At 47.7% G+C, this 21,376-nt stretch overlaps 1 protein-coding gene across 2 annotated transcripts in view; it reads left to right on the plus strand.

The window, feature by feature from the left end:
* Window positions 1-21,376, plus strand: part of ADAM19 (ADAM metallopeptidase domain 19) — a 75,430-nt gene that overhangs the window by 37,312 nt on the left and 16,742 nt on the right. For both annotated transcript variants that reach the window (XM_016167065.2, XM_016167063.2), the window contains 7 exons: window positions 6,121-6,313; window positions 6,982-7,047; window positions 10,559-10,630; window positions 14,670-14,836; window positions 16,687-16,771; window positions 17,470-17,609; window positions 19,348-19,525. In XM_016167065.2, coding sequence (XP_016022551.2) covers window positions 6,121-6,313; window positions 6,982-7,047; window positions 10,559-10,630; window positions 14,670-14,836; window positions 16,687-16,771; window positions 17,470-17,609; window positions 19,348-19,525 — 901 coding nt within the window. The remainder of the gene's footprint in view (window positions 1-6,120; window positions 6,314-6,981; window positions 7,048-10,558; window positions 10,631-14,669; window positions 14,837-16,686; window positions 16,772-17,469; window positions 17,610-19,347; window positions 19,526-21,376) is intronic.

The following is a 21,376-nucleotide window of genomic DNA, read 5'->3' on the forward strand; positions in this document are numbered from 1 at the left end:
CTCTACGAAAAAAAAAGAAAAAGGAAAAGAAAGCCCTGATTTGTGGCATCTGCCAATATGCTGGCAAAAATACTCCCACCGTGACCAACGTAAAGCTGTCAACGTGATGTTACCGACGGCAGAATGGGGACGCCGCGCGCACAGTTGGCTCTCACGAGCCCGTGGGACGTGTTTGCTCTGTGCGCCCTTCCTCTCGGTCAGCTGATTCATTCAACGATGGTTTCTTTCAGTCAACAGGTTAACTTTAGTGCCTACTCTGTGCCCACAGGCTACACAGGTGGAAGAAAGAAAGGCATTGCGAAGTGCTTTTCTGAGCCCTCGGTTTCCTCCTCTGTGAGACGGGCGTTGCTGATAGGCACAGCAGGGAACGTGGTAGCTTTGTTAACTCCGCAGCATTCTACAGGGATGTGGGATTATTACCGTCTCACACCGTTTTGTAACGGTGCAACCATGCTCAGACTTACCCAGGCTCACATGCAAATGCAAGGCCTCTCATGCTGTAGATCCTACGTGTTTGTTTATAAATTGGGCCACGTCTCCCCTGTAAGTCTTCATGGTGAGTCACCGGAGGGAATTAGACAGGAAACAAGCTTGGCTGGGAGGCCATAACCGTGGCCCCAAATCCCCTGCTCAAGTGACCTGCTTGAGCCAAGCCAGCTGGCCTCCTGGTGGTGTTTACAGGTCCAGCCACCACCACCTGCAGTCTGCAAGTAAACAAAGGTCTTTCCCAAGGAGGAGGACAGGGAATGTGCAGGTGCGACTTGCTTCTCTCTGCCTCTTCCTCTGTCCCCTTGGTCTGGAGCAGTGGGAACTCGGCTTGGCCTTGGTAGATGGTTCCCACAGCCGTGTGACAGGGGGAAAACCGGGTGAGCCACCCATGTGTTTCTATTTTGCATGCTTCGCTCTGGTAGGGTCCACCCGCCTTACTTTCCCAGCCGTCTCACTATACACTCTAAGAAACCAAGGGTGTCTGTGGGCCCGACTGATTTAAGAGCCGAAGACTCGTGCCAGATGGCCCCATTCAGACTCTGGAGAAGGAGCAGCTGCCGCAGCAGCAGCCTTCAGACACTCCAGTCTCTCCCCGGGCTCATAAAGCGATGCCGCAATGGAAAATCTCAGTGATGACGCTTGTCTCCTGGAAACGTGAGAATGTGGTTGGGGAAAATAGGTAGGACTTACGCCAAGCGGGGTCTTCAGGCCGATGGCACAGATACAGCCGAGCTTCTAGGCTGTGGCTGGGCCCCCTCTCCTCTCCAAAGCAAGTCTTTAGGCTGCTCTAAATGAATAAATACTGCATGGTCATAGTAAAAGAAAAAAAAAATTAAATAGTGCAAGAGTGTACAATGAAAGATTTCTTTCTCACCCTCAAATTCCAGAATCCCCCTTCCCCAGGGGGCAGCCATTGTTAGCCAGTCCTTTTAGAAATATTCTTGGTAAAAAAGAATGTAGATATGTAATACATTGTTTGGTAATCTTATCTAGGCCACTGACCCCTTTGAGAATTGAGTGGCAAATACGGATATTTATAAACTACACCGATGAAAAGATGTGGCACACCATTTCGTTCGGGATTTGGGGAGTCCATACCCCCCACGCCTGACCCCAGTGAAGGACTTATCCCCCAAATGTCTACACGACTTCTTGCATTCACAAATGCTTGGTAAACTAACATGAAATAGAAATGTAAGGAGTGAATGTTTGCATGATGGCCTGGAAGGAACTCAGAATTTAGTGAAGGGACCTGAGTCTGAGATCTAGCTCCACACCTCCTGGCTGTGTGATCTTTGAGCTTTCCTTTTCCCCATTTCATTTTCTCCTTGTCTTTGCCTTGGTGGGGCTGGCTCCTCCCATGGGCTTACTCAGTTCTGTAAGTGGTGCCCACAGGGCAGGGGGCTGCTGATTCCTGGGCAGGGGTGCAGGGATGGTGTCGGGGCTCCCAGACAAGCCCAGTCAGAAGACACGGGATCTGCCTCCTGCTCTAGCAGTCACTCGCTAGGTGACCTTGGGCAAGTTCTTTTTTCTCTGGACTTTTGTTCCTCTTATCTGAAAAAGTAGGGTAGACCAGGCCACAAAAAGGACCTCTCAGGTTCAGTGCTGAGAGAGAGAGGGCAGTCTCAGGGAGGTAGGCACCTGCAGCCTGCCCCTTTGCCAAGGAGTGGCCTGGCCCCTTTCCCCTTTGACTGTCTGGCCTTCCCTCTGCAGAACAGATGGTAAACGCTACTACTTCTGTCAGGCACAGAGTAGGCCCTCATAGGACAATACCATTAAGTTGTGACAGATGTAGATTCTGGGGTCAGAGAAATCCTGGTTCAAAACCTCGCAGGTCGCTTTAGTTCTCTAGTATCAGTGTTCTCACCTGTAAAGTGGGAACCGTGGTAGGAATAACGTCTCTGGTGGATTTACGTTAGGTGACGTAACGTGAGAGCAAGGATCTTTATTTTTTTCCTCACGCTGCTTCCCTGGTGCCTGCGTTGAATGGCTACAGAATAAAATGCTTTGTACCCTGCCCAATATATGATATGTGCTCAAAGACTGCTATTTTTAAATATTACTTTGATCGTTAGTAAGTATTGCCTGTTACTTCTGTCAGTTATCATGGCAACCCTGTGAGACGGGCAGCATTAATGAGTGACTTACCGCAAAGCTAGTAGAAGAGCCGGAATTCGAATCCAGATGTGTCTCACCCCCTGAGCCCATGCTCTCCACTTGTGCCTTACCGACCCCACCCAGATGGAGCACGTCACCTGGATGCCTGCCTTCCTCGCTTCTGTGCTGCCTTCGAAGGTCCCCGAAATGCCTTCTCACTTTGTTGCAAATTGGGGTTGAGGGGTATCAGGGCGAGCATGTCTGGGGCAGCTCTGGATGTAGGATGTGCCCCCTTGGGCTCTGAGTGGATAAATTCCCAGAAGCAGTCTTGCCGAGTTCCTCGAAGCATGCATGTGTACGCATCCTGCAGTCACTCCGGGGTTAACTTGGAATCGCCTGTCGCCTGCACGGCCTGCCCTGCCAGGGTTCCTCTGCACAATTTCATTTGTGACAAACTGTTAACAGAGAGGAATGGGATCGAGACGGCCTAGAGAATAGCACGTGAGATCCCGGCCACCCAGCCTTCTGGGCCCCCCTCGCAGGCCCCTGGTGTAGCTGACGGTGCTTTATATGTAGCAAATTAGACCAACCGAGGCTGCTAGAAGGATAAGCGGCTGGTGGGTGCTAGCGGGACTTGGGGGCGATGATGGGGGAAGACCTTAGGAACTAGATTCTCAGAAATTCCCCCACTTTGAAAGCTGGAGTTCGCTGTGAAGTGCTGAGACTTTTGCCAGCCCCTCCTCCCTCCCCCAGCAGTCTGGGAGGATTGTAGCTTTGAGTTACCAGGGGCTACAGTAGGGGGAGGAGGGGAGCAGCCACAGAATCTTACTGCTGGGAGGAACTTTAGTGTCCTTCGAGCTTATGTTTCTCAGATTGTAATCTGCCCACTCCCTGAAACAGAATTGCTTGGCGCTTTCTGAAAAGGTGGGTTCCAGGCCACCTGAATGTGGCCGGGAGGGAATTACTGTGGGACCTGCTAAGGGTGCTGATGCTCAGGCCTGCAGAATCTGAGTCTTTATTTTTAATGCATTCTGTAGAATATTCTAATAGACGGCTCTGGGGGCTCTAACCCTAGAGATCTCTGACCCACAGGGTGAGAACTCGCTGATGGAGGCAGACAGCACCGAGGTGAAGGGTATGGGTCCAGAGTCAGCCAGACTTTAAATCATGAGAGCTTGTCGTTTAATCAATCTCTCTGGGCCTCCGTTTACTCATCTATAAAATGGGACTCGTGATCGTGCCTTATAGAATTGACGTGGGAATGAAATAAGAACCACGGTGTCTTACTTCAGACAGGCCAGTTGGGCAGTGGCCTGTCACACCCCAGAGGAGAGTTGCTGTTGCCAGTCACTCGTAGTCATCCGTAAACGGGATATCCTTCTGACCCATTCTGTGGGGCTGCTGTGACAGAGGGCAGTGTGAGGTCATGGGTAAGGCCGTGGGACTTGGAACCAGACTGCGTAGGTCCGTACCAACTTTACGACTTTGAGTCAGTCAATCAGCCTTGCTGAGTCTTAGTTTTCTCGTTTGTCCCACGGGTATATTTGTAAGGATCATGGAAGCTGGTGTGGACAGTAAAATACTCCGCACAGTGTCAGGTTCATAGCAAAGGCTCAGTGATTTCTAACCTTGATTGTTGTTACTCACCACGCGCCATCCTTTGGCATGGTCTCTGTTCTGTTTGGCACAGAGGCTTATTCAAGCAATACTCAGTCAGCTGCACTGGAACTTTCTGCAGTCCCTATATGGAACATCCCACTCACTGGGTATTATCTCTACAGCTATAACCTGGTGCACACAAAACCGTCAGCTGGTTTGTGGTCCAGCCCTCTCCGTTTCCCATGTGTATAGCCATTGGGGGAAACTGAGGTGACGGAAAGGGCCTTGGTCAGCCGAGATGAGGAGATAGTTTGGGAACAGGATGCCCACAGAAGGCCCGCCCTCTGCCCTTTCCTGTCTGGATTCAGGAGCGGATGTGATCCTTGCCCTTTGCCCCATTTCCACCCCAGCTGTTTGGGGAGCACCTGGAGTATCCTGCCCAGGGGCTGCTGCAGGATTGCAGCCAGGAAGTCGGCAGGCTCCACGGCACTGGAATGAGGTCGGCCAGGAATGGATTCCAGGAAGGGCCACTGCTGATCAAAACCTGGCACTGTCTCCCCTGCGAGCATCACAGGCTCCTTCTGAAGGGCAAAACCGGGGCAGGGATCCTGAGAGGCCGGGGGTGGGAGTGAAAGCCAAGACAGCTAAAGAGAGAGGTCTTTTCAACTTGAAGCGGCAAAGACCAAATTGGGGATATTTTAGCTTTTGAACTTTCTGGGTGGACGAGAGCCTGAGGTTTAGGAGCACACGAAATGCTGCTGGGACCTCTGTGGCCCATTGCTGGGCCTCCTCCTCCCCCAGATCCCTGGGGACATTCCCACGTATTCATCTCCCTGCATCAGGATGGCAGATACCTGCCACACGGGCCTCTGCTCACCTTTTCATAGATTATTTGTGATGGCGATTGATAATTCATGGTCTTGTTTCTCACTGAGTCCAGATAAAGCTCTTAGAAGCCTCGCAGATGCCACACACCAGGCAGTCGTGTCCAGTTCATCAGTGTTAGGGGTGATGAAACCCTTTCGTTGTCTGTTATATGCTATAGTGATTTATTCCCATGTTCATACTCTAAACTCCGTGAGGACAGGCACTTTGTCTTGTTCACTACTCTCCTCTCAGCAACTACCACAATGCCTGGCACGTAGAAGGAGCGAGCTCAGGAAACGTTCGTGGAATGAACGACTGACTGTCTGTCTGTCCTCCAGTGGGCTGTGACTTACTCGACAATGGGCATGATGTCTGCAGTACACATAGTACAGAGTAAGGGCTCAGTGAATGAGAGAGTATAATGAACGAACAGGTCTTTATCCTGCTTTCAAAGAGAAAGAGTATTCACGCATGCTTGGCATGCTTGGTGGTGGATGTCGCTTCACTGAAGAGCAGCCTTGCCGAGGGGGAGGTTGCGGCTAGCTAGGAACGCCATCGGTGATGCCTCCAGCTCTGGTTTCCAAGCACAGAGATACTTGTCCTGCCTTTTAATCATCCCAAGAGTCCTGATAAATTAATAAATTGTCATTTATATGTAAACATGGGGAAACTGAGGCTCGGGATGATTTAAGAGATCTGTTGAAGAGCAACCGACAGTTTAATGTTGGAGCTAAGACCAGGGCATGGGTCTCCTCACCCCCGGGCCAGGGTTCTTCCTCTAGTTACCATTCCGTCTTTTTTCTGAGTCTTTAAAAGTTTCGACCTGCGATTTGCCATATGCCATGTTTGGGATTTGCCATATACCACATTTCACATACGTGAGCATTTCTCCGGAGAGGAAGTCTGGTCTTGCATCTCACCAAAGGGTTACATGACCCTGTAATAAAGTCAAGACCCAGTGATCAAAAACAGCTGGGACATTTTGCATATGGGGAAACTGAGGCCTGAGCAAGGGACTTTTCCAGGACCAAAACCTTTGACCAAAGATTCTATTTCTTCTATCGACAGAGGACTGATCGTGGTGAACAGTAACCTCAGCTACATCATCGAGCCCCTCCCTGACAGCGAGAGCTACCACCTTATTTACAGATCTGAACATCTCAAGCTGCCCCCTGGGAACTGTGGGTTCAGGCACTCCGAGCCCAGCTCCAGGGACTGGGCCCTTCCGTTTACGAACCTGGCCACGAAACGACCTCGCCGGGTGAGTGTGTCGGTGCGGGAGTCAGCCTCGGGATAGTCTTGTCCCCTGTGAGGACCTTTACTTTGCATCCAGCAGTAATTCTGAATTAAAGGGAGATGGCTAAGAGGGAGGGAATAGCTTTCTGATTTTTTTCTAAGTCATCGTTGAGTGCAAGACACCTTTGTATTCAATAGAATAACCGCGTTGGGGAGCACACTACTACATTTGAAATCTTCTGAGATGCAAATTTCAGAAACTTCAAAATGTGAGGAAAAAACACATGCCTCCCTTTCTGGAATAGCCACCTAACCTTATGACAAAAGCTTGTGTTTATTTATACCAAAAATAGAGGTACGCGGCTTAAATGTTTTTTGGGAACTCGATTGTCAGCGTGTTCCCTCGCAGTACGTTGGCCTCCGTTTTGCCTGTACTCGCCAGCCATTCAGCTCACTATTTTTCGAACCTGGAGGACTGGATCCAGAGTCCCAGAGCAGCCTCTGGGGACGACCGAGACGGCGGGTGGAAGGTGTCGTGAGGGTGGCGGTGGCCACAGCGGGGACTGCCTCTGGTACCCAAAGACGAAGTCGGTGAGGCGGCCCCTGCTTATTAAGGAGCACCGTTGGCAGGTTTTCGTGTGAGGCCAAGTTCACCATTTCTGCAGCTCTGATCTGCTTACATCTCTTTCTTAGATGAAAAGGGAAGATTTACACTCCATGAAGTATGTGGAGCTTTACCTCGTGGCTGATTACGCAGAGGTAAGGGGGAGGCACTGGGTTTTAGCAGGAAAACTGCTCTCTTGAGAGCCTCCGTTCCAGGCTTCGAACTGCTCTGGGGAAAGGCTGAAGCATTCATCTTTCTCCGTTTCATCGTGTGATTTTGACCTTAAAACTGACCAAGGGCTCTTTTTGCAATCTTAATAGTGGGGTGGGAGGCGGGTGTGGCGGACGAGGAGAAGTCTCTTCTAGCTTGATATGTTAATCAGATAGAAAATCAGTACAGTTCATGTTATTTGGAGTAACATTTCTTAGGCTACGTCTGAAGACCTTTAGATTTTGGTGTTTATTCTCTATAGAAAATTTAAAAACATTTATTTTTGCCAAGATAATACATGTATTCTCAATCACCCGATTAACTACATTTATAATCATGTTAGTGCCACCTGAGAACTTAAAGCTGGGATCCCCAAGATGTGGTCCCGTGACCTGCAGCATCAGCAACACCTGGGAACTTGGGAGAATGCAGACCCTTAGTCTGTACCCAAGACCTACTGAATCCTAAACTGTGGGGCCGGAGTACAGCAATTCATGGACTAACAAGCCCTCTGGGTGATTCCGATACACAGGCCAGTTTGAGAACTGCGGACCAGAAGGAATAGCTGTTTGGCCTTTAATTCCACATTCCTCAAATTAGACAGGCTCTTGCAGGCCTCGACTGCTGAGATTTGATGAATATCCATCTCTCTCACACTTTCATTTATTCATCAACGATTTCTTGATTCTCTTATTATGTGCCAAGCACAGTGCTTGGCCCCGGGAGATGTAGACAGACTTTGCCCTGGCATCACAGGGTTTGCAATAGCAGCACAAAAACTCTGTAGTTCCAAAGGTGAACACTGCTGAGATGGTTCATTGTAAAGGACCAGAGTGCAGATAAGGAGGGACCCAACCTGCTTTTGGAAATTGGAGAAAGCTTCTCTGAGGCGGTGATGTTGAAACTGACACCCGAAGAATGAATGGGTTCAGGCCCCAGCGCCCTTAGTTGCCTAAATTAGCCACATTTCTCTCCAGTTCTCACTTTATGCAGTGACCGGACAGCATAACTTAGCACATCTTCTGGGCGTGGGGAGTCATGGCGAGGCGAGCACTCCCCATGCCCCAACACTGCACTCCTCCTGGGGCTCCCCTTAGGACAGAACTCCTCACAGCTCTGGCCTGTCTCACACCCACCCCATCCAGCCCCCAAAAGGCCTCCCTCTGAGGTTGCTCTGTCTAGTCCACAGCCCAGGCACAGATCCTGGAGACAGTGCAGGGTGAAAGGGGAAACACTAGACTTCCTTCCAGTCATAGTGGCAGGGGGAGGTGGCCCTTCAGGGAGAGATGGCCCTTGAACTGTCTTAAAGGACAAGGAGTTGTGAACTGGGCAGAGAGGTGGAGGTCAAGGGCATTACAGGCTGAGGGAACATCGCGTTCTGCTTTGAGAAGAGTTTTGTTTTTTAATTGGTGTCGGTATTGGTTTTCCAGCAGCCTTTCTTTTTTTCCTTTCCAAAGCCTGGTGTGTGTGTGTGTGTGCGCGCATGCGTGTGTGTGTGTGTGTGTGTGTGTGTGTGTGTGTGTGTGTGGTGGGGGAACAGGGTGTGGGGGGGCAAAATCCAAAGCTGATTTGAAACCCAAGGTTCCTGGTCATGGGAGGTGGTAACTGATGTTGGCCCCTAGTAGGGGGCAGTGCTGGGGGAGCTGAGCTCCTCCGACTCCAGGACTTTTTCCCATTTGAGCTTTGCATCTAAGTTTCTTTAATACAATGGTCTCGAACCTTTTTTTTTTTTTTAGCCACAGGATCTTTTGTTCAGATCAAAACTTCTGAGACCTCGAGAGTTAAACATAGAAACACAGCTGCTCTAATGTCAAGGTGGGGTGACCCTCGCCTTCAGCTCAGCACTCTCGCCAGTGGAATCTTGGTGCAGGGTTTTAAAACCCACTGAGAGCAGGGTAGGGGTTGGGCATCTCCAGTCTTCTGACCTCCAGGGTCACAGCAAACCCTCACAAGGAAAACTGCCCAAGGTACCCCAGGGACTGTGGTGTTGCCTAGAGCCATCTGCCTGTTTCAGAGGAGAGCCCTTTAGCAGCAGGCATTTCCGACAGGCAGGATTCATGCGTGCAGCTGCATGGCTGACGGGAATGTGCTCATTTCTCAGGGTCTGGGCTTCGAATGAGTCAGGGGAAGGCTGGGGTGGGGGATATAATAGGCCAGACTGGTTCACAGGCTCATAAATCCAGCCCAGTCACTACCTCTCCCCCATTCCTTCTTCAGGGGGCCTCTCATCCTCTGCAGGCAGAAATGTATTCCTGACAGTCTGAGAGGATGGGAAGATGGGGAGGGGGAGGGGGAGGAGGGCTGCCTTATCTGTGATTCACGACCTGGTGCTGAGACGGGCCAGGCTCCGCCTTGGGCTCTGAGCAGGAAGAACAGACATGGATAGCAGTTGCTGGCTGGAGAGAGGGCGTTGTCAGCAATTAAAAGGTCAAAGCAGTTTCTCACTCCCTGGGCTCGGCGGGAGTGCCTGGGTTGGGTTTCAAATTATTTCCTCTGGTAAAACAGGAAATCCAGGAGAGAGAAGAGCAAGATGGGATGCTGGAGGATGGGACAGGACAGATGTAAAAACATGAATGCAAAGAACTTTCATGCTACAAACCAAATGTGAGGTAGCGGGGGAAAAAGGCCAGGTGATGTACCAGGTTTTACTTCCTGTGTCACCCTAGAAAGTATGAGGTTGAAATAGTCCTTTCTTTAGATGGGGGGTCTACACGCTATCGCCCATGGCCAAATCTAGTCCACCCCATGTTTTTTACGCTTTACTGGAACACATGCCTGCCCATTGCTATGTGTGTTTGCAGACAAAGCCAAGGTCTTATGGTTCTTGTTGTCAGTACCCATTTTGTACCATTCACGGAGCCTCTCATTGCAGTTATTTCTCCATGTCTCTCAGCCCATTTCAATTGTATATTCCTTAAATACAAAATCTTCCATTGTTGTCATTCCTGTTTTAATCGAAGCTCGCTAGGACCGGGATCTCACACTTCGTGTCCTACCTAGCGCCAAGCACAATGTCTTGCACGTAGCAGGTGTTCACAACAATTTGACCAATGTTGACTGATCACATGCGGGGAGGCCTCTTGAACTCCTTGCGACAGTGGCTTCATGTTGGGATGATGGCCGAGGCAAGGATCAGATGGGTTCCTCTTCTAAGCCCCAGGGAGAGTTTGCGAGAGACCTTGTAATGTGGAGTACAGGAGAACAAGGTTGAATTCAGGGGCTGGAGGAAGAGAATTTAATTCAATACACAACTATTGCATGCCTACTCTGTGCTCAGCACGATTCCTAGTTGAGGACACCAAGCCGGATGTGCCCTCCGCAAGCTGACAATGTGTGTGTGTTGGCAGTGGGGGTGGACAACTCACAGAAGGGGGAAGAAAATAAAGCTAATTCAAGGACAATTAATGGGACGCAGGAGGGGTCCTGGGTCTCACTTAGTTCTGCTTTTCCATTTAGTTTCAGAAGAATCAACGAGACCAGGATGCCACCAAGTACAAGCTCATGGAGATCGCCAATTACGCTGATAAGGTGAGACCAGGTGTGTACTTTGTGGGACAGATGCCAGCACCTCAGAGGAGCCGCAGAACAGGAGGTCATGTGGCATCTGAGAGAGGGCATTGTCAGCAATTAAAAGGTCAAAGCAGTTTGACCCCAGCCAGTTTCCGAGAGGGAATAGCAATGCCGCAGAGGCTCAGGTGGTCATGACCACGCTCATCTATGTGACCTTAGCCGAGTAACTCATCTTCTCGGGGTTGCAGTTTTGTGTTTAATTTACAAAATGGAGGGGTTGGGCTCAATCGATGGCTTTCAATTTATTTTGTTTTTTTCTGGTGAAATCCTTTTTCAAAAATGAAATCTTACGTCAATATCTATGTAGTTTAAACGCTGATATTTGTCTCCTTATTTCTTTTTGTAATGTAAGTGTCTGACTTAAGTTTCGATTGCCCAAACCTCCATTTTGAACAGGCGTCTACTTCAAAGCAGATATCTCAATGAACACTTGGCCACCAGTAAGACTTGATAAAGAGCCCGGTCATCTTCTCCCATCTTTGTTTTAGAGATCCTGGTCGATAACAGTATCTGACCTTTTGGATTACTTGATATTTTTCTCTTCCCGAGCTTTAAATTCCATCTCTGTGTTTTAAATTTGCCAATAAAGAGTGAGCCCTCGAAACCCTCAGCCTTCACCCTTGACCCTAGTAAAAGCAGAACCCCAGGCCATATATTCTCTCTCTCTCTCTCCCTGCAGCCTCACTGTGTGGCCCCAGGTATCCCTTATAATTTACAGGTCTTGTAAGTAACAAATCTGTATCTTTTCCAGTTTCCTGATGGTTGTTGCTGAAGAGTGTCTTACAATCATAAGAACCACAAGGGCTGGTCCAGCTATAACACTGGTTATTAATAGGCTGAGATCAGTACAAAACAGTCTAAAAAAAAAAAATCATTTGAAAACAGACTGCTCTAAACTGAGGCAGGGGTAAGGACTCAGAGCACCATCCTCTGACCCCTTACCTTCTTCCCTACAATAGCCCCTAGGGAACATAGGACATAGAGCCCAGTCGAAAAAGGCTTTAAGGTTCTTTAAGCTTCTTTCCAGATAGAAAGCCCAGAAATTCTGTGACTTAGGAGAGAATTGAGTTAGATCAGCTTGGGAAAGGTACAGAGCCTTAAAAGTTGAGTTGGGTTGTTTCGGGCCAATATGTCTATAAGTCTCCATCTGTAAAACTTTTTAAAAATTATTTGTCTCAGTATGACCATGCAAATGTTTAACTTTCCTAGGTTAGGCTTTTTAAACATGCTCTTAGGAAATACCCAAATTCTTGAATTTTACTAGAACGGGCTATCTGGGGCTTGGAAATACTTTATTTATATGAAAGAGGGTATTCATTATAGCGCAAAATGCAGTACAATGGGTAACCTAGAATGACAGTAGCCTCTTGGTAGGCTAGTAGTGAATAGTTTCAAAAAGTAGATTTTAATATCTTTGGAATCACATTCTTTGAGAATCTGATAACATTTATTACACGATTTCAGGGCACTCAGCGAACTTCTGAAGCTTTAACTCTGGGCCTGCTAGGGAATCAGGAATCCCAGATCGAAAGGGGAAATTATTTTTACCTAAACACTAGAGGATAAAGAAGAGAACTTAAATGTTTTTTAGGGATTTACAAGCACATGTGGTAGTGTTTGCACATCATCAGATGGGAGTCTGTACCAGATGTTTTCCTTCTGCCCTAGATGGCTCTGGAAATGCTGGTCAGTGGTCAGTGGTCAGTGACAGGTGAAAGTCAAACACTGGCATTTCCTGAAGGAAGGACTCCAGGGACACAGTTCAGTCCTCTCTCTCTAGCTCTTAACTCAATCAACAACAACATCTAAATGAGCCTACAACCCAAACACCCAACATCTGGGAAAACAAGAAAAGCTTGTTCCCCTGGGGGGTATTCAGGAGGCCTGATGCTTATCGCCCAGGTGACAGCTATTGTTCTGGAGGCCTAGCAGGTGGGAGACTTGGCTGGGTCTCGCCTTTGTGGCCTCTCTAGTTGGTCTAGGTGATAGAACCAAGAATGCTGATGAAAAGTGGAAGTCTGTACGGGAAGCCCCAGGCTCACTGGCCGGTCCATTCTGTGAAGCAGTCTTGGTTCTCTGCTGAGCAGCTGATGGTCCTCACGCCTGGCCGGGGCGAGGGAAGGCTAACCCACTTCTCTGAGGCTTGCTGACCCGGCTACTTGAACTGAACTATTGTTGAACTAAACCTGGAATGAACTGCACTGATTTGCTGAATCATGAACCCAATCCAAACTGTTTTTTCTTAAGCATTAAAAAAGCCAAATTTAAGTCCTTAAAAAGCCCCCTAGTGAAGCAAGTTCAAATTGGAATTCAAACCCTTTATTTTCTGTGATGATTGACCTGGCACAAAACAGAAAACTCAAAATTTCCATCAACTGATACTCTGGAGCCCATCTTATACCCCAATTTCTCAGAGGCAAGTGGATTGACTAGATGTATAATTATGCCTGCACTTAAGCTGTGTAGGGTTATAAGTGGACTCTGAGGTTTGATAATCTCAGCTTTAGTCCCGGCTCCACCATGGTTATGCTGAAACTTTGGGCAAGGTACTTAACTTCTCTAAGCCTCAGTACTTAGTACATAGAAAGTACTCGATAAACATTGGTGCTACGATTGTTATTTTTATCTGGGCAGTACCTGTGAATTTTGGATTAAATGGTATCTTATGTGACCTAAGTTTACCTGTGACTTTTTTATAAGTCACTGCCTCAGGAGTGTCTAGGATGTGCCAAAGAATTCCTCGTTCTTATGCCTTCCAGTGAGTCTGCTCTCCCTGCTTATATGTGTATGAGATGAAAGGTACCATATCATAAAGGGTAGGTGTAGTTCTAGCCTCAAGGAGCCTGAGGGGGTCTCATTTATAGAATTTCCAGATCTTTGGGTTGGGCAAAACCCTGGAGATTATCTGGGACCTTTGCAACTTAATGCTTGCAGCCGGTCTCTGGTATCCCTGATGAAACCTAAACACGTCCAGTGATGGAGAAGGAAACTTGAGAGTAAGCATATCTGTCCACTTATGTATTATTTATTTCCATTTACTTCCAAAATGAGGGCAAGACATCTGGCAATAAAATATCCACATATAATTTGGTATGTCCATACGATGGAATACTATTTAGCAACAAAAAGTAATGACAAACTGATACAAGCTACAGGATGGATGAATCTCAAAGACATGCTAAGTGAAAGAAGCCAGATACAAAAGACTACATATTGTATAATTCCATTTATATACAGAGTATGTCCAGACAAGACAAATCTATAGAGATGGAAAGTAGATTAGTGTGCCTAGGTCTGGGGGCAAAAATAGGAAATGATTTTAAATGCACATGAGAGATCTTATTGGTGTGATGAGAATATTCTAAAATTGGATTATGGGGATCACTGTACAACTTGACAAATTTACTAAAAATTATTATGCTATATATATTTAAAATGGGTGGCTTTTGTGGTATGTAAATTATACTTCAATAATTTTTTTTAAATTCATACATAAGAGGACTTTTTAGATATGTGTAAAAAGATAAGTCCAATTGGGAGGATAATTGTACCAGCCAGCCGAGCCAAGAGTGCTTATTAGAGCTCTGAGCTTACTTACGGCCAGCTTTGTTTGAAAGCTTTTTCCTATTTTAAAATGAAATGTGTCCTCCTGTCTGTTTTACCTGTTGATTGAGCCTCACTTCAGCACCATGTGGAACAGCGCTGATCCTTTTTCCACATGGCAACCCTGCACTTATTTGAAAGCAGCTTCATATCCTATCTCAGTCTTCATTTTTCTAAGCTAAGTCACCCCATCTCTGCCACCAGCATGTTGTACATCTCTCAGGATCTTGTTTCCCCCTCTGAAGGAGGTGAATGATGACATCCGTGGCCTCCTCTCCTTGGAGGCACGTGCAAATCTGGGATCTGTGCTCCGAGCGCTTAGTCTGGGAAGGAGTTTATAAATCTCAGGTGGCGTTGACAGATGATTCTGTGGCCTTTCTGTGTGTGCTTTCAGTTTTACCGATCCTTGAACATCCGGATTGCCCTCGTGGGCTTGGAAGTGTGGACTCACAGGAATTTGTGTGAAGTTTCAGAGAACCCGTACTCTACCCTCTGGTCATTTCTCAGTTGGAGGCGCAAGCTGCTCACCCAGAAGAAACACGACAATGCACAGTTAATCACGTAAGTAGCCTTCGTCCATGGGCTGTCTGCTCCTTCCTTTCCCTGGTGCTGAGTGTTGATTGTACTAGGCCACCCTGACTCTCTGGTCCAGATAATCAAGTGTTTCTTTGACATATGCTCTATACCTAGCATATGCTGGAAAATATTTAAAAGCCTAAGAGTCGTAACAACCCCAAGAAATGTTTATAATCTAGGTGAAAAAATTAGACTTATACATATTCAGTTGAGCATTGGGAAACGACTGACTATTAGACATGGGCTGCTTTGAGACAGAATTTCTAAGGGGCGCATCTTGATCTTCTTGGCGCTTCGTCCAGAGCTAGTCCCCCGAAGCAGACACAGGACGGGGGGTTCCCTGGGTTGTCCTTCATTTCATTCCCAAGGGCTCGTGGCTGAGTGCCCGAGGTAGTCAAAGTGTCAGACAATGCAGGAACTGTGTGCTTGGTGGGAGGGAGACACTGAGGGGTTCAGGCGAGGATTCTGTTGGAGTTTCTTCAATCTCAGAGAGAAAAGAACAGACACTCATGGGGGTCGTGGTGGCACGTGACAGTCTCCCAGGGATAATTATCTGGTATGTACTAGCGTTATCTTCCAAAGGTATTTCGAAGCGCTTACAACAAAAAGCCATACATAATAAAACCAATTTTTATTCTGTTGCCTAAATAGCTCTCTGAATCAATCATCATTTAAACCTTTGTTTACTCTTTAAAAGTGACCCTGGGCAACGAGTGCTTACTTCATGACTGTACATTCACCTAGAAAGAGTTTTTGTTTACCAGGGCTTTGGCCTGCACCTTGGAAGCCTAGCATCCCACTTTGTGCAAGACCTTGAATCTAGGTTTGCAGTCAGACTTCCTCAGAGCCATTGTCTAAGTTTATAGCATAGCCCAGTAGGGCTTCACGTACGTTTGCACAATTTATTGTGTATTCCTTTGCAGATTGTTTCTCCGAAGAAGAGTCTGCTTTGAATTTTTAATAAGCACCACTATGTTTCAGATTCTGTGCTAAGCTCTACTCACCCCAGAATAAATAAGATAGTCCCGGCTCTCAAAGATACCATGACCTAGATAAAAAGACAAGCACGAAGATATTAACGTACCACATAATGAATTTCCATGTGGATCCTTTAAATAAGTTATATGTTGTGGCATGCATGAAAACGCTGCTGTTTTAGTTGTTTCCTCGCTCCCGCCCTGGATGTATACAACTGAGAGAGGGGAGAATTAAACCGGGGGATGTTTCTGGCTGTTGGCAGATCAGGATCACAATTGCAAAACAAAGGCGGAAGCAACTCATTCTTGCACCCAGCTGCACTTTGTGAGGGTCCTGATGGGACACATCTGTTTTCTTGGCCCCAGAGTGATGTAGGAATGAAACATCAGCCCCTACAGCTGCTGCCCCCAATTCCTCCCACCTCCCTACCCATACCCCAGAGCCAGGGATGTGGCACGGGACTCCGGCAGCTGGCGGAAGTAGCCATGATTCACTTCAGCCTCAGAACCTGTGCCACCCTTCCCTCACCGCTCCCTCTGACCTTTTCCTGTGCAGCAGGAATGGGATGCAGCTTTGCAAGCCCTGCCCATTTCCTTCCAGGGAATGGGGCTATGGGCATATTGTGGGAAAGAGTGACCTTTAGCTCTCTCTCAGTGAGAGAGTAGGTGAGAGGAAGAGAGAGGTGCGGCCACCTGGAAGTTATCCAGTTGGCTTATAATACCAGGGCTTCTCCCCTTGGGAATGATCTGGGAATGTCAGTGGGGCCAAGGGACACGGTGATGACCGCCTACTCCTGGACACATTGGAACGGCCCCCTCGGCCCCTCCTGAGCCGCCCTCTCTCCTTCCCTTCTGCAGGGGCATGTCCTTCCACGGCACCACCATCGGCCTGGCCCCCCTCATGGCCATGTGCTCCGTGTACCAGTCTGGAGGAGTCAATATGGTGAGTCTGAGCCGATATATTGATGATGCAGAAGGCAGAAAACTGCCTCACAAGACAGGAAGTCGTCTTGTCAAAAATTATTTTGTATATATATTATTGCAGAGAAAAGAAAAGCTTTGACATCAAGAAGGGCCGTTGTTTAAAATGAAGTCAATAATTTCTAAGAAATGGTGATACCAAGGGGCGAACTATCATTTATTATATTTTACCCCCGATTTTCAAGCTCAGGAGAACCCAGCAGTGATCACGTTAATATGTCACTGGATCTCTCATATATTCCAAACCAGGAGCTGGGGAATAGTAAGATAAATAAAGATGAAAAAAAAACTTTTTTATTCTGGGTTTTATGTCATTAATGTTTATTATTATGAAACATGAGCCTGTCTCAAAGTCATGCTTAGGATAGGTTACTGCCTTCTTTTGAAATGCTCTCTGACTTTGTGACTATTGATTAAATGGCTCTTTATCTCTGACCTGTAAAATAGATAGCAAGAGTCTGCTCTTATCTCTTTGCCCACCCCCTCCTGCCCCTTATTACCAGCAGATGTAGCACAGTGATTAAAAGCGTGGGCTTTTAGCGCCGAGCCTGTGCGCACACTGATCGCAGAATCGGGAGAGCTGCAAGGCGCAGCCAAAGAAAAGGCGGGGTGGGAGGTGGGGGTAGCTGTCTTCTAGACCCGAACTCCCTCCCTGTGCAGGACCACTCCGAGAATGCCATTGGCGTGGCCGCCACCGTGGCCCACGAGATGGGCCACAACTTCGGCATGAGCCATGATTCTGCGCATTGCTGCTCAGCCAGCGCGGCCGACGGTGGGTGCATCATGGCAGCCGCCACTGGGTGAGTCAAGCAGGAAGGGGAGGACAGGGTGGAGGGCGAGCGTGCAGGGCCAGCGCAACCCAGGCGCTCCTCCCAGCTGGCCCCAGGGAGCCTGGAATACCTCTGGTGGGGGCCTCGGAAGGAAATGTGGTTTTGACAACAAAGAAATTGGAAGAGGACCAAGAAAGTAGATTTGTGGAAGGACTACTAGGTTTCTAGGAGGAGGCTTTGTGCTGGTGGCACCCTAGATTGACTTAACTTCTACCTTAGGGTTTTTAGGGGCAGAATTGGCCTGACCGCACGTGTCTCATTCTCTTTATGTGTTTTTGATGAGGGCCCATTTTGGTAACGGTCACAATTCTTAGTCCCTCCATTCTAAGGGAGCTCGATGAGTGCCATTACATCCCAGGCTTGACTGAAAATGCTGATGTAGCTTCCAGAAAAAGGAAGAGGAAGGGGAGCATCCACACACCCACAGTGACCCCGCAGGGACTTCACACGCCGCATTTACCACAAGGAACAAGGACAAGGCAGCTGCGTCTCCCTATAGTTGTGAGGAGTTTTTTAAACCAAGCCTTTGAAAGGGAGTTCTGGAGTTCAATCAAAGGACTCATATTTAGTATCTGGACTCCCTTAGCAGAGTGCAGTGGGTTCTTCCAAGACCCGAGTCACTCTTTGGAAGGCATCATGGTTGAAGCTGCTGCGTCTCCCATGCCAAATCATTAACTCCTGCTTATTTCTTCGAGAAATGGTATTTCAGTATCTCTAAGGGAAAATGCAGCTTTCTTGGAGCTCCAGCGGCCAGCGATTTTCCCTCACTTCTCTGCTGTGACACACACGGGATGCTGAGGACATACAGGATGTAACCCCCTGGGCCACGCTTAAGCCCCTCTGAGCTCAAGGTTAAGCCGCCCATTTTGCTCCCAATCTAAAAAAGCATGTATTTATATAGGTACGGTTGAGAGTTATATTAATTATTACTGCAATTTGTTTTTAGGCTAATCACAAATTTGAGAGGTTTAACTATTATTTGTAACAAATTCCTTGGGACATACCTGACAACTAAAGGAAACCCTTTAGTGTTTAACTTTTAATTGGTTTAGAGAATTGAGATCAAGACGAGTCTTCCTTACAGACACACCCGCATAGTGGTACTGACCTGCCACCAGGGGATGTGTGACTTCTGATTCTTTTTCCCAATGATGGGACCCAGGACCTCTTATACCCATGAGATAAAGACCATGCCTTGTGAGTTGCATTTGAAGGAATGCCTGTATCCTTAGAACAGATATCAGATCACTGGCCCAACAAAGAAATTGAATCCATGATCTTGGTCTTTTTTGGCCTGGTTCTCTATCTCAAAGAAATCTGTATCCACTATCAGCTTCGGGAAAAGTTTGGGTTGGCTGGCATTTTATTCAGCTCTAAAGCTCAAGAGACCTATTGTAACACTCATAACCTTTTATTTATTGCAACCCTTTATGCAAAGGTCAAAATTTACTGCTTCTGATTCTCCAATACTTCCCCCATGCAGAAGGAGGAGGAAAAAAAATTATGTGGTAGTCAATATTTCTTAAATCTTAGAAAGAATTGTAAATTAATGTATTGGTAATGTTCCAGGGGAGCAGGATGTACGTGCACGGGACCGTGAGGCCGAGTCCATCCAGGCGGAACCAGCCCAGTGAGCAGCAGGACTGATAGCTGTTTTGGCTGCTTGATGCTCAGATTCCCAACTAACTCCGACCTTATTCTCTCCCAGGCATCCCTTTCCCAAAGTGTTTAATGGATGCAACAGAAAGGAGCTGGACAGGTATCTGCAGTCAGGCGGTGGGATGTGTCTCTCCAACATGCCAGACACCAGGACGCTGTATGGAGGCCGGAGATGTGGGAATGGGTACCTGGAAGATGGGGAAGAGTGTGACTGTGGGGAGGAAGAGGTAAGGTGTGGTGGTGATAGTGAGAGAGAAAGAATTTGCACCAGTTTCAAATCCAGAGGTCAAAGAGAATGCAATTGAAAAATTTCTTAGTCGTAGGCATTCCCTGTATACACATGGTTATCAAAGACCCTGTCACAAATAAGGTGTGGAGAGTAAGCCTTAACCACGGGCCGTTTCTACAGACTCTCATAGTTTGAGGTTGACACTGTTCGTGTCCAAGTCAGGGTAGTGTTCTTGTGGGTGTCTGGCCTAACCAGAAACCACAGTCTTCACTAGTAGCGTGACGGATGGCCTCCCTGGCCTTCCAGCTGCACTGAATTTATTCTGGAGGCCACACAGCCGGATATATGAACTTGAACCTGGGCCTTATGAGGATGCTTAAAATAACAAGCTCGTGCTGTTCAGCCTGGAGAAGAGATGATTGAAAGGGGAAGTGGAAAGGACTGTCAAGTCTGAAAAGGTCTGCTAGGAGGAAGGAGGGCTGTTTGTGTATGAGCTCTTTCGTTCCCTTTGATCTTCAAAATGAACGTGGTGGGCATAGTGCATAGCTCTGTCATTTGTAACGGATGCGTGTTGTTTTGCAAAAAGAACTGGATAGTTTCATCTCTATTTTTTGAAGGATGAAAATATGTATGTTACCATCTGAAAATAATTTGGGGGAGAATACATGAGTCTCAGTTAACTAAGATGATGAGATGGAAGGTCTGTATATGTGGGCAAAGACTGACCTTATAACCTGCTCTACAGTTTGATTTTCTTTTTAATGTCAGCCTGTAACTTTCATAATACAACGAGACCTAGTTAAAGGCTCTGCCACCCCCACCACCGTGAGTTCAGAGTGATCAGCCCAGACCCTTCAGAAAGAAGGGTGTCGTATTGTGGAGGGCCCAGTGGGTTTGGCGAGTGGCTCATGAGTGGGCTCAGCCGGCTGGCTTATATTCGGAGCAGCTGCTTATTCTACAACTATTTACTGATTGGGGCGGAGGGTACTATGTTGGGTGCTCGGGATAGGCTAGATATAGCAAAAATAGATGTGGTCCCTGTCTTTGTGGGGTATATAAGTATAGTGGGAGAAACACACAATGACCAAATAGTTGCAAAAGTAAAGACAATCCCTGGTAAATGCTAGAAGGGCCAATGGCAAGATGCCGTGGGTATAGGTAGTATGAAGGAAGCTACGTACTTGAGTGAGGGTGTGACCTCTGACCCCATATCTGAAGGCTAAGTTAAGAGTCAGTGAGGAGCACAAGGAGAAAAGGCACATTTCAGTTAGGGAAGGAACTGTGCCTTGAGGTGGGAAGAGACGTGGTACATTCGAAGGGAAGGAACACAGGTCTGCCTGGAGCCCAGGATGGTGAGACATTAATGAAAGGAAAGTGTCTTTATTCGTCCTCTTAGGGAAGACAGGTAGATGAGTATTGGTCATCAGGTGGCGGCGGCATGTGTCTCTCCAGCATGCGGCATGCCAGCCCTGGACGGTTACGGCGATGATACAGTTAATACGCAGGGGCCGGACCCCAGGTAGACGTGACTTGAATTTAGCTCCGGCACTTGCCAAGTGTGTGCCTTGACCAACCTCGGGACTTGTCTGAGCTGCGGTTTCCCCACCTGTGAAATGGGGATCATCTTGCCTCACAGGCTGCGATGTTCCTGTACATGGAGCCCAGCTCATTGTCAAGAAATGTCTGTGAGTAGGCCTGTGACTATGGTTGGAGCATGATGAGGACACTCAGAGGCTCTGGGGGTCTCATCATCCTTTTAAATTTCATGCCATGTGTCAGCGACTGAGGACCCGTAGGGCAGGAAGGGAGTGAGGAGAGCGCGGAACCTCTAGAGACCTTCTGTCCTGGA

The sequence above is a fragment of the Rousettus aegyptiacus genome, unplaced genomic scaffold (genome assembly GCF_014176215.1).
Source record: "Rousettus aegyptiacus isolate mRouAeg1 unplaced genomic scaffold, mRouAeg1.p scaffold_m13_p_7, whole genome shotgun sequence".
NCBI lineage: Eukaryota > Metazoa > Chordata > Mammalia > Chiroptera > Pteropodidae > Rousettus > Rousettus aegyptiacus.